Source organism: Thunnus maccoyii, chromosome 8 (genome assembly GCF_910596095.1).
Source record: "Thunnus maccoyii chromosome 8, fThuMac1.1, whole genome shotgun sequence".
Classification (NCBI taxonomy): domain Eukaryota; kingdom Metazoa; phylum Chordata; class Actinopteri; order Scombriformes; family Scombridae; genus Thunnus; species Thunnus maccoyii.
Window position 1 is genome coordinate 29,264,238 of NC_056540.1, and position 13,282 is coordinate 29,277,519.

At 37.1% G+C, this 13,282-nt stretch overlaps 1 protein-coding gene across 1 annotated transcript; it reads left to right on the forward strand.

Annotated features, from left to right (window-relative positions):
- The first annotated feature begins 1,018 nt into the window (after window positions 1-1,018).
- Window positions 1,019-12,767, forward strand: srp72 (signal recognition particle 72). The gene is made up of 19 exons (XM_042418532.1): window positions 1,019-1,162; window positions 2,373-2,493; window positions 3,171-3,291; window positions 4,600-4,743; window positions 5,042-5,153; window positions 5,249-5,280; window positions 5,616-5,740; window positions 5,910-5,967; window positions 6,095-6,226; window positions 6,320-6,448; window positions 7,024-7,096; window positions 7,549-7,613; window positions 7,810-7,905; window positions 8,645-8,748; window positions 9,091-9,168; window positions 9,819-9,956; window positions 10,102-10,139; window positions 10,563-10,722; window positions 11,655-12,767. The coding sequence occupies exons 1-19, from the start codon at window positions 1,063-1,065 to the stop codon at window positions 11,833-11,835; spliced, it is 2,007 nt and encodes a 668-aa protein (XP_042274466.1). The 5' UTR covers window positions 1,019-1,062; the 3' UTR covers window positions 11,836-12,767.
- Window positions 12,768-13,282: the final 515 nt, after the last annotated feature.

Below are 13,282 nucleotides of genomic sequence, written 5' to 3' on the forward strand. Positions count from 1 at the left end.
CACTGAATAAAAATGGTACGCTGAATTAGCGTTTTTATCCCTCCTCCTTTATATTGTTTTGTTTTTATTGAATGTAAAAAAAAAAGCTTCTTGCGACGGAGCCCCTAAAGTCTCGAAAGGTGACACTCTTTTATCTTGTGCAAACAAGATAAGGACCTTGTGCAAATAAGTTATTTTCCTGTGTGCACACGATAATAACTTGTTTGATAATCTACTATAAATTCATATGCATCTCTAAATTCAGATGCACAAGGCGCAAGTTTTATTTTCACCTCGGAATATCATTCAGTGAAATTATTGCTGCTCTTGCACATTAGGAAAAGGAAAAAAATAAAGGGCTGCAGGGCATCCATACGAAAATCCATTCATAAATAATTTATAAACATTTGTAACTGCAGACTTAAATTATTTTAAGCAGACCTAATTACTTAGAACATGTGAAACACTAACATATGGACCCATAATATGTTTGCACATGTTATTGTCTTGTGCGAACAAGTTATTTTGTTTTCTCAGGCTTATGACCAGCCAATTTCTTACCTGAATGTGTGTGGCTGGACATTCTTAATTGTTGTATTTCTGTATTTTTAAACTTTGCTTTAAATCGATTTTATCATGCTGATCAATTGCTTTTATGCTGAGGTCAAGCTCCTTGACCTGCCATTGTGTATGAAAAGTGCTATACAAATAAAATTGACTTGACTTGACAATCACTGACAAGCATTTGGTCAATTTGTTAAATCTGGCAAACTCATAGCCTGTATAAAAATACTCTTTAATATTTACTGAAATCATATTTGCGGACGAAAGTAGAACTTTACAGGTCAGCCATGAAGGCATCATTGATTTGCCTGCGTCATCTCAGTCAACCGTCAATTGAAAACTATATATCTCCAAAATGTTAACGTGTCATGAAATTTAAAACGATATTGTACTTCACTCGTATTCCTCGGTTGGGAGGTAACTATTTATAATTTCACAATTAATTAATTAATATAATTCTTGTTAACCCGGATGTGAACGCATTCTTCTTCCGTCGAGCTAAGAGCCCATTCAGCGAAGATGGCGAGCGGAGGGGTCTCCGTGGCTTCGCTCTGGACCGAAGTAAACCGCTGCGGGCAGAATGGAGACTACACAAGAGCCTTGAAAGCTCTGACTAAAAGTAGGAATTAATGTCTAGTCGACGTTGTTCTTATACTCAGCCAGAGTCTGTCCGTTTCACGTGGCTCCAGTTAGTGGGGCTCACTGGCAAAGCAAGGGCCAGCTGTTAGCATGTGGCTAGGCTAACGGCAGTTGGTCAGCTTCTTGTCAGATCTCACAAACACCGCTTTTGCTTTGTATTCCCAATTATTGCACATAACCGTGTACTTAAGGGATGTAGCTACACGGCAGCTAATTTCTGTATGTTTTATATGAAGTAATACGTTGATATTTTGCCCCAGAAGTGCGCCGTCGTTTCTTGATTAATGACGTGTCCCTAGCCTGTCAGCTAACTTGTCATCAGCTGCAGCAAAAGTACCAATACAGCAATGTATAAATACTCCATTACAAGTAAATGTTCTGCATGAAAAATCCCGCTTAAGTAAAAGTACATAAGTATTATCAGCTAGATGTAGTTGAACGTATTGTAGTAAAAGTAGTGGTTTGGTCCCTCTGACTGACATTATAAGAAATGACATAATGAGATCATTAACACTGAAGCATCAGTGTTAGAGCAGCATGTTACTGTTGTAGCTGCTGGAGGTGTAGCTAGTTTCAACTACTTTATATACAGTTAGCTAGTTTAGTCCAGTGGTTCTCAACCTAGGGGTCAGAAGAAAAAAAAGTTCTGATACACAAATCTGTTTTCAGTTTTTGGACTTTTTCTGTAATCTTTGATTTTTGGTGAAATATTGGATCATTTGAACATTTATTGAAATGAAACCATGTGATAAATTTAGAGGAAAAAACCACTATTTGGTGGAGCTGTTAACAACTCATAGACATCAGAAATGTGACTCCGACTACACACTGCTTTTTGTAAGACGTCAACAGCCAGAAAGGAAACCACTGGTTTCATCTTTAACAATATGTTGTATTTTAAAAGCTTGTTATATTATCCATTGTGTCAAATCCTCTTCTGAAAAGTAACTGAAGCTGTCAAATAAATGAAACTATAATATTTCCCTCTGAAATGTAGCGGAGTGGAAGTACGAAGTAGTAAATACCTGAAAAATGTACTTAAGTACAATACTTGAGTAAATGTACTTAGTAACTTTGACCACTGGCTTTCAGACAGCTGCTGCCGAGTCTGTGAAAAGATTTAATAACTCTTCACCTGTCTTTTTAGTATCCCATTTTCATGTTTTTCTCCTCTTTCTCCTCTATTACAGTTTTGCATGAAAACAGGGACGATGTGACAGCCCTTCACTGTAAAATAGTTTGCCTTGTTCAGAATGGCAGCTTCAAAGAGGCGCTGAATGTCATGAACACCCACTCAAAAGTACTCGGCAGGTAAATCAACAAACTTTGTTGTGGTTGTTTTCTTTTCTTCTTTCCAAAAAGAGTGAATTTGGCACTAAAATTACTCTAATTTTAAAAGATATTGACTTGATTTGACTAATTTGTGCAGCTAAACCTCATATCATCTTAAAATGAATGTTTAAACACAGTTTTGCACAGAAGGAGGTTTGTGGATTTTGTCCTCCATCACTTGAAAGTACATTATGAATGGATCTCTCTTAATGGCCAGTTTGATCAGGAGGAATGATTACAGCAAGAAAAACATGTGTCAATGTTCATTTCAACAAATTATTCAGATTTTCAGTTTACTTTTTCAATTAATCGTTGATAAAATATCAGAAAAATATTGTTCAAACAAAGGATAAAAGATAAAAGATATAAAGCAGCCAATCACAATTTTAGAATCTGAAATAAGTAAACATTTGGTGGTTTTGCTGAAATTTCAAAAATGTGCCTAACGATAATTTGATTATCAAAATAGTTGCAGATTATTTCACTGTCGATCAACTAATTGCTTAATTGACCCATGATGCCGTTTGCTGGACTCTTTTAGTCAAACAAGATCAAAACTGGACACAACTTCTCCAGTTACATCATGCTCTACACACTGAACTAAGTAATTATTTCCTACATGCCTTGTTGTTGATGTTTTCTTTTTTTTTCATCAGTGAGGTTGTGTTTGAGAAGGCGTACTGCGAGTACCGGCTGAACAGAGTGGAAAGTGCCCTGAAGACCATTGAAGGTGCTCCTGAGCAGACAGACAAGCTGAAGGAGCTCTACGGTCAAGTGGTGAGACTGTTTGACAAGTAACCAAATGATAATATTACTGAATGCATTTGTTTTGATGACTGTACTGACTGTACACACCTCCTTATCGATGTGAAGCATCATGCAAAAGTTGTCCACATGACTAATATGAGCTCTTGAGTCTGCTGATTATTGATATCTAGTATGTTTAAATATAACCAGATACATGATGAAATTCTTATCAATTATAAAAAACATCTAAAATGGCATTTAGACACTGATGAGACCCTTCAGAGCCAAGATATCATCATTACTGTCAACCATCCTAAGATATATATTTATAGAGATGTGGTTCAGTAGCATTTTATCTGGGAGATTCTTAAACTGATGTGAGGTGATCAGCTAGATAACGTCTCCAGTGAAGAGTTGAAAAACACACAGTCCGGTCGCAGCTCTGCAGTGATGTTATGTGTCTTTTTACTCACAAACAATCTTTGGCTGAATAGAGGAACCAGCTGCACCGGACTAAAGATGAGAAGCCTGCTACCTTTGCATTTTTAATTACCAATGAAAAACAGAGAGGCAAGGCAGGTTTATTTATATAGTACATTTCAGCAACAGGGCAATTCAAAGTGCTTTACATAAAACATTAAAAGCATCGAGACAGAGTGCAAAAAAAAAACACTGTAAAAGGACATTTAAATATGTTAAAAAACAGTCATTAAAGAGCTGATAGAATAGAAAAAACAAGCTAAAATAGAGTAAGACAGGTATGAAATACCTTTGATTTAATCAAAGGCAGCAGCAAACAGAACCGTCTTCAGACTTGATTTAAAAGAACTGAGAGTTGCAGCAGACCTGCTGTTTTGTGGGAGTTTGTTCCAGATATGTGAAGCATAAAAACTGAACACTGGTTCTCCATGTTTAGTTTTGACTCTGGGGACAGACCAGTCCCAGACCACCTGAGCGGACTGGATGGTTCATAACGTAGCGGCAAATCAGAAATGTATCTTAGAGAGGAGAGATGAAAGGTTTAATGAGAGATTCGATAGCATCAGACCTCAACAAATCCAAGTATCTTTCTGACCAGGAACCAGCTTTCAGAACCCCAGTCTCAATATTTATACTAGAATTACCATCAATTAAAGCTTGTAGACAACCAGTGTGGTATTGGCCAATTATCCAATAGTTAGATGTCACTACTTGGACCAAACAATTCATAAATTGTTAGCATCAGCCAGACGCTGTTTCTGTCCACTCTTAACAAGAAACTTTCTAATCACTGAAGCTAATAATATTTATTTCCACTTCTTTTAACTGACTGGGTTTGTCTCTGTTTTCACCGTGCAGTTGTACAGACTGGAACGCTACAACGAGTGCAAGTCTGTCTACACGGATCTGATCAGGAACTCCCAGGATGAGTACGAGGAGGAGAGGAAGACCAACCTCGCTGCCGTGGTGGCTGCGATGAGTCAGTGGGAGAAGACCCCGGTGGTAAACATCCCTCTACAACATTAACATTTTGGGCTTTTTGTTTATATGTTTCCCTGTGTTGTTGATCACGTCTGTGTTAATGTTTAGTCTTTGAACTTAAGGCTCTCTGAGAGAAACTTAAACCAGTTTTTGTTTAAAGTTAAAATTCCCTTACACTAGGCAAGTATAAAGTGGTTTAGTCACAACACAGAATGTTAATAGATTATTATGTCTCAGTAACAGTGTCAACAGGCAGATTGATATGCAAATATTTTGCTTTGTAACTTTAAGATGATGTGTTTTATTTTCCTCTCTGCAGGAAGATTTGGGTCTTCCTGAGTCGACGTATGAGCTGTGCTACAACGCTGCCTGCGATCTGATTGGCCAGGGACAGCTTACAGAGGCTTTGAATAAACTACAACAAGCAGAAGGTCAGTCCCAGTCTACCTTCACTGTAAGGGTTTCTATATATATTTTTCTAATTCATTTTCTGATTTGACATTAATTGATTGTTTTTGTTTTTCAGAGCTTTGCAGGATTTCATTGGCAGATGATTCTGTGAGTGTTTCTACTTTCCTCAAATGCTCGAGTGTCTGTTGAGTTTTGTCTGTTTTTATTTCTTTTGTGTTATTCTTCATCCATAAAACACTGGAAGATGCTTCAGAAACAATGATGACAACATAAACTTTTGGGCTTTTATGTTGTTGTGCATTGATTTAGCAAATAATGAAACGGCATGAACGAGGACGCTGCATAAAAAAGAAATGTAGTAATTTGTTGGACTTGATGAGCATTGAAAAGGCCTTACGAACTTTCGATTTCCTCTATTAAGAACTCCTGGTTTTTTACCTTTCGGGGATAATCACCGTCATTGCTGACATTGTTTTTTGCAGGACGTAACTGAGGAAGACATCGAGTCGGAGTTAGCCGTCATCCATTCTCAGATGGCGTATGTCATGCAGTTACAAGGTCGGACAGAAGAAGCCCTGCAGCTCTACAACCAGGTCATCAAGCTCAAGTGAGTGAAAATGTAATTAGAAATGTAATTTAGAAACAAAGGAAATAGTTTAAAAGGCATTTTAAAGACCATATACAAGCTGTAGTTAGGAGTGTTTTAAGTATGTCAACCATTCAGGTGTCAAATAGATATTCCATAACATGCTCTAATTGTCTGATTTTAATTTTAGACCATCAGATGTGGGGCTGCTCGCTGTGACTGCCAACAATATCATTACAATAAACAAGGTGGGTAGATGACAAGATAAACCTCAGATTATCTCTCTTCCAACTAAACACTCTCATTTCTAAAATCCTGAATCGTTGGAATTTGAAAGTGTAATCCCTTCTGGATCATACGTGTGTGTCCTCGCAGGACCAAAATGTGTTCGACTCAAAGAAAAAGGTGAAGCTGACAAACGCGGAGGGTGTCGAATACAAGCTGGCGAAGAAGCAGCTGCGGGCCATAGACTTCAACAAAGCCCTGCTGGCGATGTACACTAACCAGGTATGTTACAGCGATGGCTGGTTGGATTTACCAGAATCTTAGATGTCATTATGGATCACAAGTTATTCACGGATCACTTTTTGCCGTCGACAGGCCGACCAGTGCAGGAAACTGTCATCCAGCCTTCAGTCTCAGAACCCGGGTCACCCGCGACCCGTCCTGATCCAGGTGGCTCAACTGTGCAGAGAGAAGCAGCACAGCAAGGCCATAGAGCTGCTGCAGGTACAGATGACTGCTGACTGATGTCACCCTGATTCACATCCTAACAAACACAAGTCAGTTTTTAATGTCCTTCAAACGATTCGTCTGGACTGTCAGGCATGAAGATTAAGTGCAACAGTTCATCAAGAGTAAGAGTCTACAGCCATGCTAGCAGATCTGTGAGGCTATACTCAGGCTAAGAGGTGCTTTGAGCTAAATGCTAACAATGACAATGCTAACAGCAATGTTAGGAAGGTGTAACATTTACCATGTTCTCTATCTTTGTTTGGTGTATTAGCATGCTAACATTGCTGCAGCTAAAGAACAAAGTAGAGCTAACAAATACATCTTTTGACCTGACAATGGCACAAGATTAAATGTCATGTGATCATCAGGTCATCCTGGCGGAAAAGATTATCTGTACTAAATTTCATGGCAATCTATCCAGTAATTGTTGAGAAATTTCAGTCTGGACGGAAGTGTTTAACTCATCGACAGACAGATGTAGTCATTCCAAGAGCCATGGCTAAATAAACCAGAACCTCTGCTCTGTATTTTCTAAAACATGCTAATTGCTTTCATGTTTGCTTTTTCAGCAATTCTCAGATCAACATCCAGAGAGCGCATCAGGCATCAAACTGACAATGGCACAACTCTATTTAGTACAAGGTACTGTTATGTTTTCATACAGATATTATGGTTTGTTATAGTTTCATGTCTCCACAAAGACTCTGTGATAAACATCTGCAAATTCATAATGTTTACCTGTTCTCTCTGTTGGTTCAGGATATTTGAAATTTAATTGTTAAGCTTCATAGACCAAACAATCTTAACTACTGTTTGCATGTTTTACTAAAAACTCTTTTCACATGATTATCAGATTGTTTAAGAATCAAAAAGTACTAAATCTAATCACACAATCTGACATTTTTTCACTAAACCGGTGCTCGGATTGATTTGTTTATCAGCTGCAAGCTTTGATTTCAAATGATTCAATTGTAATAAGTTAAGTTACATAATGGGCTTTTTCCGTGGACACAAAGGCTGCGTTTGTTTTATTCTAATCAGAGCGAGTTTGTGTGCAGACTTTTAATCACAATGGACTTGATTTCGGTCCTCAGGTCACGTAACAAAAGCCTGTGATGTCCTGAGGTCCATCGAAGAGTTCAAGTACAAATCAGGGATGGTAAGTCTGAAACTGAAACAATATTTTAACTCATAATGTTTGGATTTTTGATGATTTTTATTCTACAACAGTCTCTATCAATGATGAATGATTGATTATTTCTTTTAGTGCTAATTTACTACCCTGCTATCAGTGTAAAATCAACTGAATGTCACCTCTTACATCATCCATCTAAACTGTGTCGTTGGCTCTGCAGGTTTCAGCTCTGGTAACGATGTACTCCCACGAAGAAGACATCGACAGCGCTATTGACATTTTCAAACAAGCTATTGAGCACTACCAGTCCCAACAGGTTTGTGTCTTGTGTTTTTTTGTTTTTTTTTACTTCACAGCTGATTTAATGTGTGCAGCTGGATATCAGTGATAGTAATAACATTTTGAAGTGGCATTATCTCTTTAGCTACAGCAAAAATCTGCAATATTATTATTTCCTCACATATAAATATATCTTTCTAGTTCATAAAAGCTTTTTCCATTTTCTGTCCTGAACACTGGTAAATGTTTCCTCCAAGTGTCAGAAAATGATGCATTTTATGTTTCCAGTTTTTGAAAACTCATTTAATTATTTATTGTAATTCTGTTTGTCATGTCTTTATGGAAGCTTTTAGTTTCCTTCCTCTCCTGCACAAGTGCTTTCACTTTGAATTCATGTATAACTGAGTATATGTTGGTAAAACTGTGATGTCATTCTGTACAAACCAAATCATATATTTTCTAGGATAACAAAATATATATAAAATTAAAATTGTTTGGAATAAACATAAATAGAGTTGAGTAACAGAAGCAATGAGAGACACCTACAGTAACTCAGTAATCATCAGAACATGGAGGAAAGTCACTACAACTCTCTTTAATAGACGAGCTGTTATGGGGAAATAACACAGCAGTGGATACTTAACAGAGAAAATATAAAAGCAAAGATGGAGACAAATGAATCTTGTAGATCATCACGGGTAGTTAAATCTGTGAATACATCAGTCGTATAACACAAGCCAACACAAGTAATCGGTCTTTTCCTTCTTCCTCTGCAGCCTGGATCCGCTGCACACTTGGCTCTCGTACGAGAAGCTGCCAATTTCAAACTCAAGTACGGACGGAAAAAAGAAGCCATTAGTGATCTGGAGCAGCTTTGGAAGTGAGTCACGGCCGTCCAGTTCGACATGTGTGAAGTATTTTTGAGAGGGAAAAAACATTAATGTTAAATCTCACAGCTGTTGATTCAGTTTTGTTCAGTCAGATGTCAAGTAGCTTCAATATGTATCAAGCCTTTTAACAACATGAGAAAAGAAACTTGTGAAGGCAAAGCATTGATTCATTTACATATTTAATGCACACACCGACTGACCTTTAACCTTTCCATTTTTTTGTGTGTTATATTATGTTTCGTCAGGTGATGTCAGGATGATCATTTTAACTGCAACAGTTTCTTCTTTTACAACGATGACGGTTAATTTTTTTTTTGCTTTTCTTAAAACAGGCAAAACACCAACGACATTCACACACTGGCACAACTCATCTCGGCGTATTCTCTGGTGGACACGGATAAAGCCAAATCGTATCCTTTCACCTAATGAGATGTTTGAAATGGAAGAAACAAGTAGTTTATGAAGTGTTTCAGTTATTGTTAAAGCATAAATGCCAAACATTCTCAAACATTCTCTGATTTTTAGCTTCTCAAATGTGAAGATTTGCTGCTTTTCTCTGTGACATAATTATCTTTAGGTTGAAAAGAGATAAAACAAGAGATATGAAGATGCCACCTTGGATTCTGGGAAATTTTAATGAGCATTTTCCTATTTTTTTATTATTTTTGACATGTTCTAGACAAAATGATTAATAGAGAAATAATCAGCAGATGTTTGTTACAACCTCAGAAGACACACCACAGATGTTGATCCAGGATCTGATCTTCTGTTGGGTTCAAAATTAGTTTCAAAGTGCCGTGAGGTTTTGAGCTCCATCGGGTATCATCCACCCTGATTGATCCATAACGTGCCTCTGCTTTTGTTTATATATGCAGTAAAGTCAACATGGCCTTCCTTACAATAATAATGCAAAATGCTTATGAAAGACGAGCAGGACCAGATCACTTTGATAACTCAGGACTCTTGTGATTGTGAAAAAGAAGTCATTTTTTAATGCCAATGCAGGAATTGTTATATACTGTATATATTAAAGGGTTAAGTCCTGAGCGTTCCTCTCCAGCCTCAGCAAGCACCTACCGTCTCCAGACACGATGTCTTTCAACGTGGACGTGGACGAGCTGGAGAACTCCCACGGAGCCACATACGTCAGGAAAAAAGCTGCAAAGGTCCCAGGAGAAAACCTTCCCAAAGAACAAGGGTAAACACTCACTATTCTCACAGTATTGGCTCACAGTGTTTTGCTGAAGATGCACAGGTGGAGCAGAGTGTAACGATAAACTCAGGTGGCTAAACTTTCACCTCATTAATGCTAATATGTCTGTTTTTTTTTTGTAATTTTACAGCCAAGGTGATGTCAAAAAGAAGAAGAAGAAAAAGAAAGGTATGCTATTGTTTTACCTGTGAATCAAATACTGTGGGACATGTAGTTTATATCCAAAGTGGGATATCATCCACTGTTTGGGAAGAAAACGGCACTCATGCTCATGAAATGTTCAGGAATAAAGTAAAACAAATTCTGAGTTTCTTAAAGTCTTTATTTACAGTTAAAATGATTATAAATGAATGACACCATTAACGCTCAACAATATTGGGCAACAATATTGGTATAACTATATAACTATTTTGTCTTATACAAGAGCTTCTTAAGCTCTTGTGGTTTATTATAGTTTTGATGTCTTAAAGACACTTTAAGATAATACAACATATACACAGTTACTGGCCACAGATGTGTCCCATTCATGTTATCACGTTGTTTCGGGGCCAAGTGCTACCTTTCAGTTATTCCTCCTGATCTTCCTCTTAGGCAAATTACCCAAGAACTACGACCCCAAAGCGACCCCTGACCTTGAGAGGTGGCTGCCCATGAGAGAGCGTTCCTACTACAGAGGCAAGAAGAAGGGAAAGAAGAAGGAGCAAGTAGGAAAAGGCACACAGGGAGCAACGGCAGGAGCTTCAGCCGAGCTGTGAGTAAACTCCAGATGCTCATCACCTGCCAGTAAAACTGTCTGGGTGCAATTTACCGTCACTGAAGCAGAGTAATCAACTCCACTAATGGCGGAAAAGAACCTGCGAGATTGTCCTTTTGTTTCCCTGCCAATGAATCCTCAGTGGAGATCTGCAGCTGCTGCTGAAACAATTTCTGTTGTTTTAGCCAAAATGAAAATTATTCAGTTTCACTCAAAAGAGAGTTACGTACGCCAGGAATTTCATAACTGACTGCTGATTTTATTGATAATTTTTGTTAATCTGTAATATTTCAGATTTCAAAATAACCTTTCATCATGACTTTTACTAGATAACGAGGCAAATTATATTTGACCCTTTTTAAATGTTTTTTTTTTTTTAGTTGTAAAGTAATGTTTCTATTGACATATTGATCATAATGCTGAAAAAATAGTTGATTTGGTGATTACATGATTAGTTATATGCCCAAAAAAAGGACAAATGACAACAGTTAGTTCCAGATAATTTGCTTGTGTCTGTTTTTATATAATATTAGTTTATATTATTTAAAATGAATAATTTAGAGTTTTAGACCACTGTTCAGACAAAACAAGCTACTTAAATTAAACATATTCTTGTGCTCTGGGTTATTGTGAGGGACATCTGTCACTATCTACAGACATTTTATGAACTTAAGGATTAATAATAATTAAAAAAAAAAAAAAGATCTAGAGACTAATCAATAATAAAAACATTCAAATGCAGCCTCAGTTGACACTTTAAAGTACAGACTGGTGGTACAAGGTTGCCTCACTTCAGCACATTTCAACTTGTATTAGAGTTAAAACATTAATTTCAGGTGTGATATTTTCCCAGAATGAACAAATATTTCCAGAGAACAACCTCATTCCCATTCTGATTTATTTATATTTTGTCTTCTTCTATGCTCCAGGGACGCCAGTAAGACAGCCAGTAGTCCCCCTACCTCCCCGAGACCAGGGTCCGCAGCCGGCTCATCTACAGCCGCCTCCAGCAACGTGGTCCCCCCACGACAGCAGAAACCCGCAGCCTCGGGGGCCACTCGCAAGAAGGCACCACAGAAGAAGAAGAAGGGAGGCAAAGGAGGCTGGTAGTCAGAGGGAAGCAACATCTGTATGGTCGAGGAATCACTAAGACATCATAAGCTTTTCAGTTTTTTATTTCTTTTATTATTTTTTTTTCCATTCATTCAAATCTGTAAAACCAAAATGTCCCCTGTTGCTCTTCTACACCGTTAAATCGTCTTTTAAAAGTACAGAAGAGAAAATGAAATGGCCCCAAAATCTCACCAGGATGTTTTTTCTTTTTTTTTTTTTTTTTTAAAGGGCAGTTCAACTGAAATCAACTTTTTTGTTGCTTTGCAAAAACAGATGTGTCCTGAAATGTTTCTGTTTTTAATTTGTTTTGAGTCGTGACCTTTATGAGGTCAAGGTCAAATGAACAACAGAAAGCTTTGCAGATATGATGAATGTTTTATTAAAAGGTCCAGTGAAAGGAAAATTGTTTTCTGTGCTGTTCCCTGCTGTTCTCGGGTGTATGTTATATACCAAATGTGTATTTAAAAAAAATGATTTTGAGACATCTTGCAGATTTACACCCAGTAAAATGTTAGAAACGATTTTTGGATCAGTCAAGTTTAAAGTTGCGTCCCTCCTGGTATCAAACCATTTAATGGAGTCCTCTTTTTTTTCATTTAATAATTAAGAAAATTGAATTTATTGTCATTTTTCGGGTTGCCCTCATCTTTATACTGTTCATTTATTACTGTTAAATCATGTTTAAGGACCTCGAGGATGTTTTAGGAACACAACTGCTTTTGCAAGGTAACATGAAATTCAGTCGTGTCAGAACTGTCCACAAATACTTCTTGGCTTTGAGGTTTAGGATGTCGTACTCTGTCTGAATGCATCATGTGTCTTTAATTGCAATGATGCAGTGTTAAATTATATGTATTTTTGAAGCCCTGTGTTAAGTCTAAATTCAAGTAAAAGAACTTTAAGTCTTAATAAAAATCTTGACAGTCACACAACTCCTGTGTTATTTGTAGCTGTATTTCATCCTTAAATTAAGTGAGTTTCTGTAGAAGAGAGAATAATTATGTTCACATTGCTTTTGTTCACTATCAAACCAAACACTTCACAGCAGCTACTCTTGACCTTCGGAGAGTCTGTGAAGAGAATTCAAGGACATGAATGAGTTGAGACATTAGTTTGTATGAATATTGTTTTATTCTGCACACAATGTCCTGATTTTTAGTCCATTATGTGCAGCATATAGGATGTATGTTACATGACATAAGCCTTCACTAAGTTAAAGGTTTAAATTAATCATTTTAAATCAGTTTAAACCCAAAATCTTGATTCTGTAGGCAGGTGGGTCATATGGAGGTATTTTGAGGTTTTCCCTTTTTATAGTTTATTAATTGGTGCACATTCATTTTTAATTCAAAACTTCTCATCCATATGACCCATGTGGAGATCTGTAGTAGCATACAAGAGTAAAAAAATATATAGTTTAAATTGCTGTAGCAGCAGTTTTGAT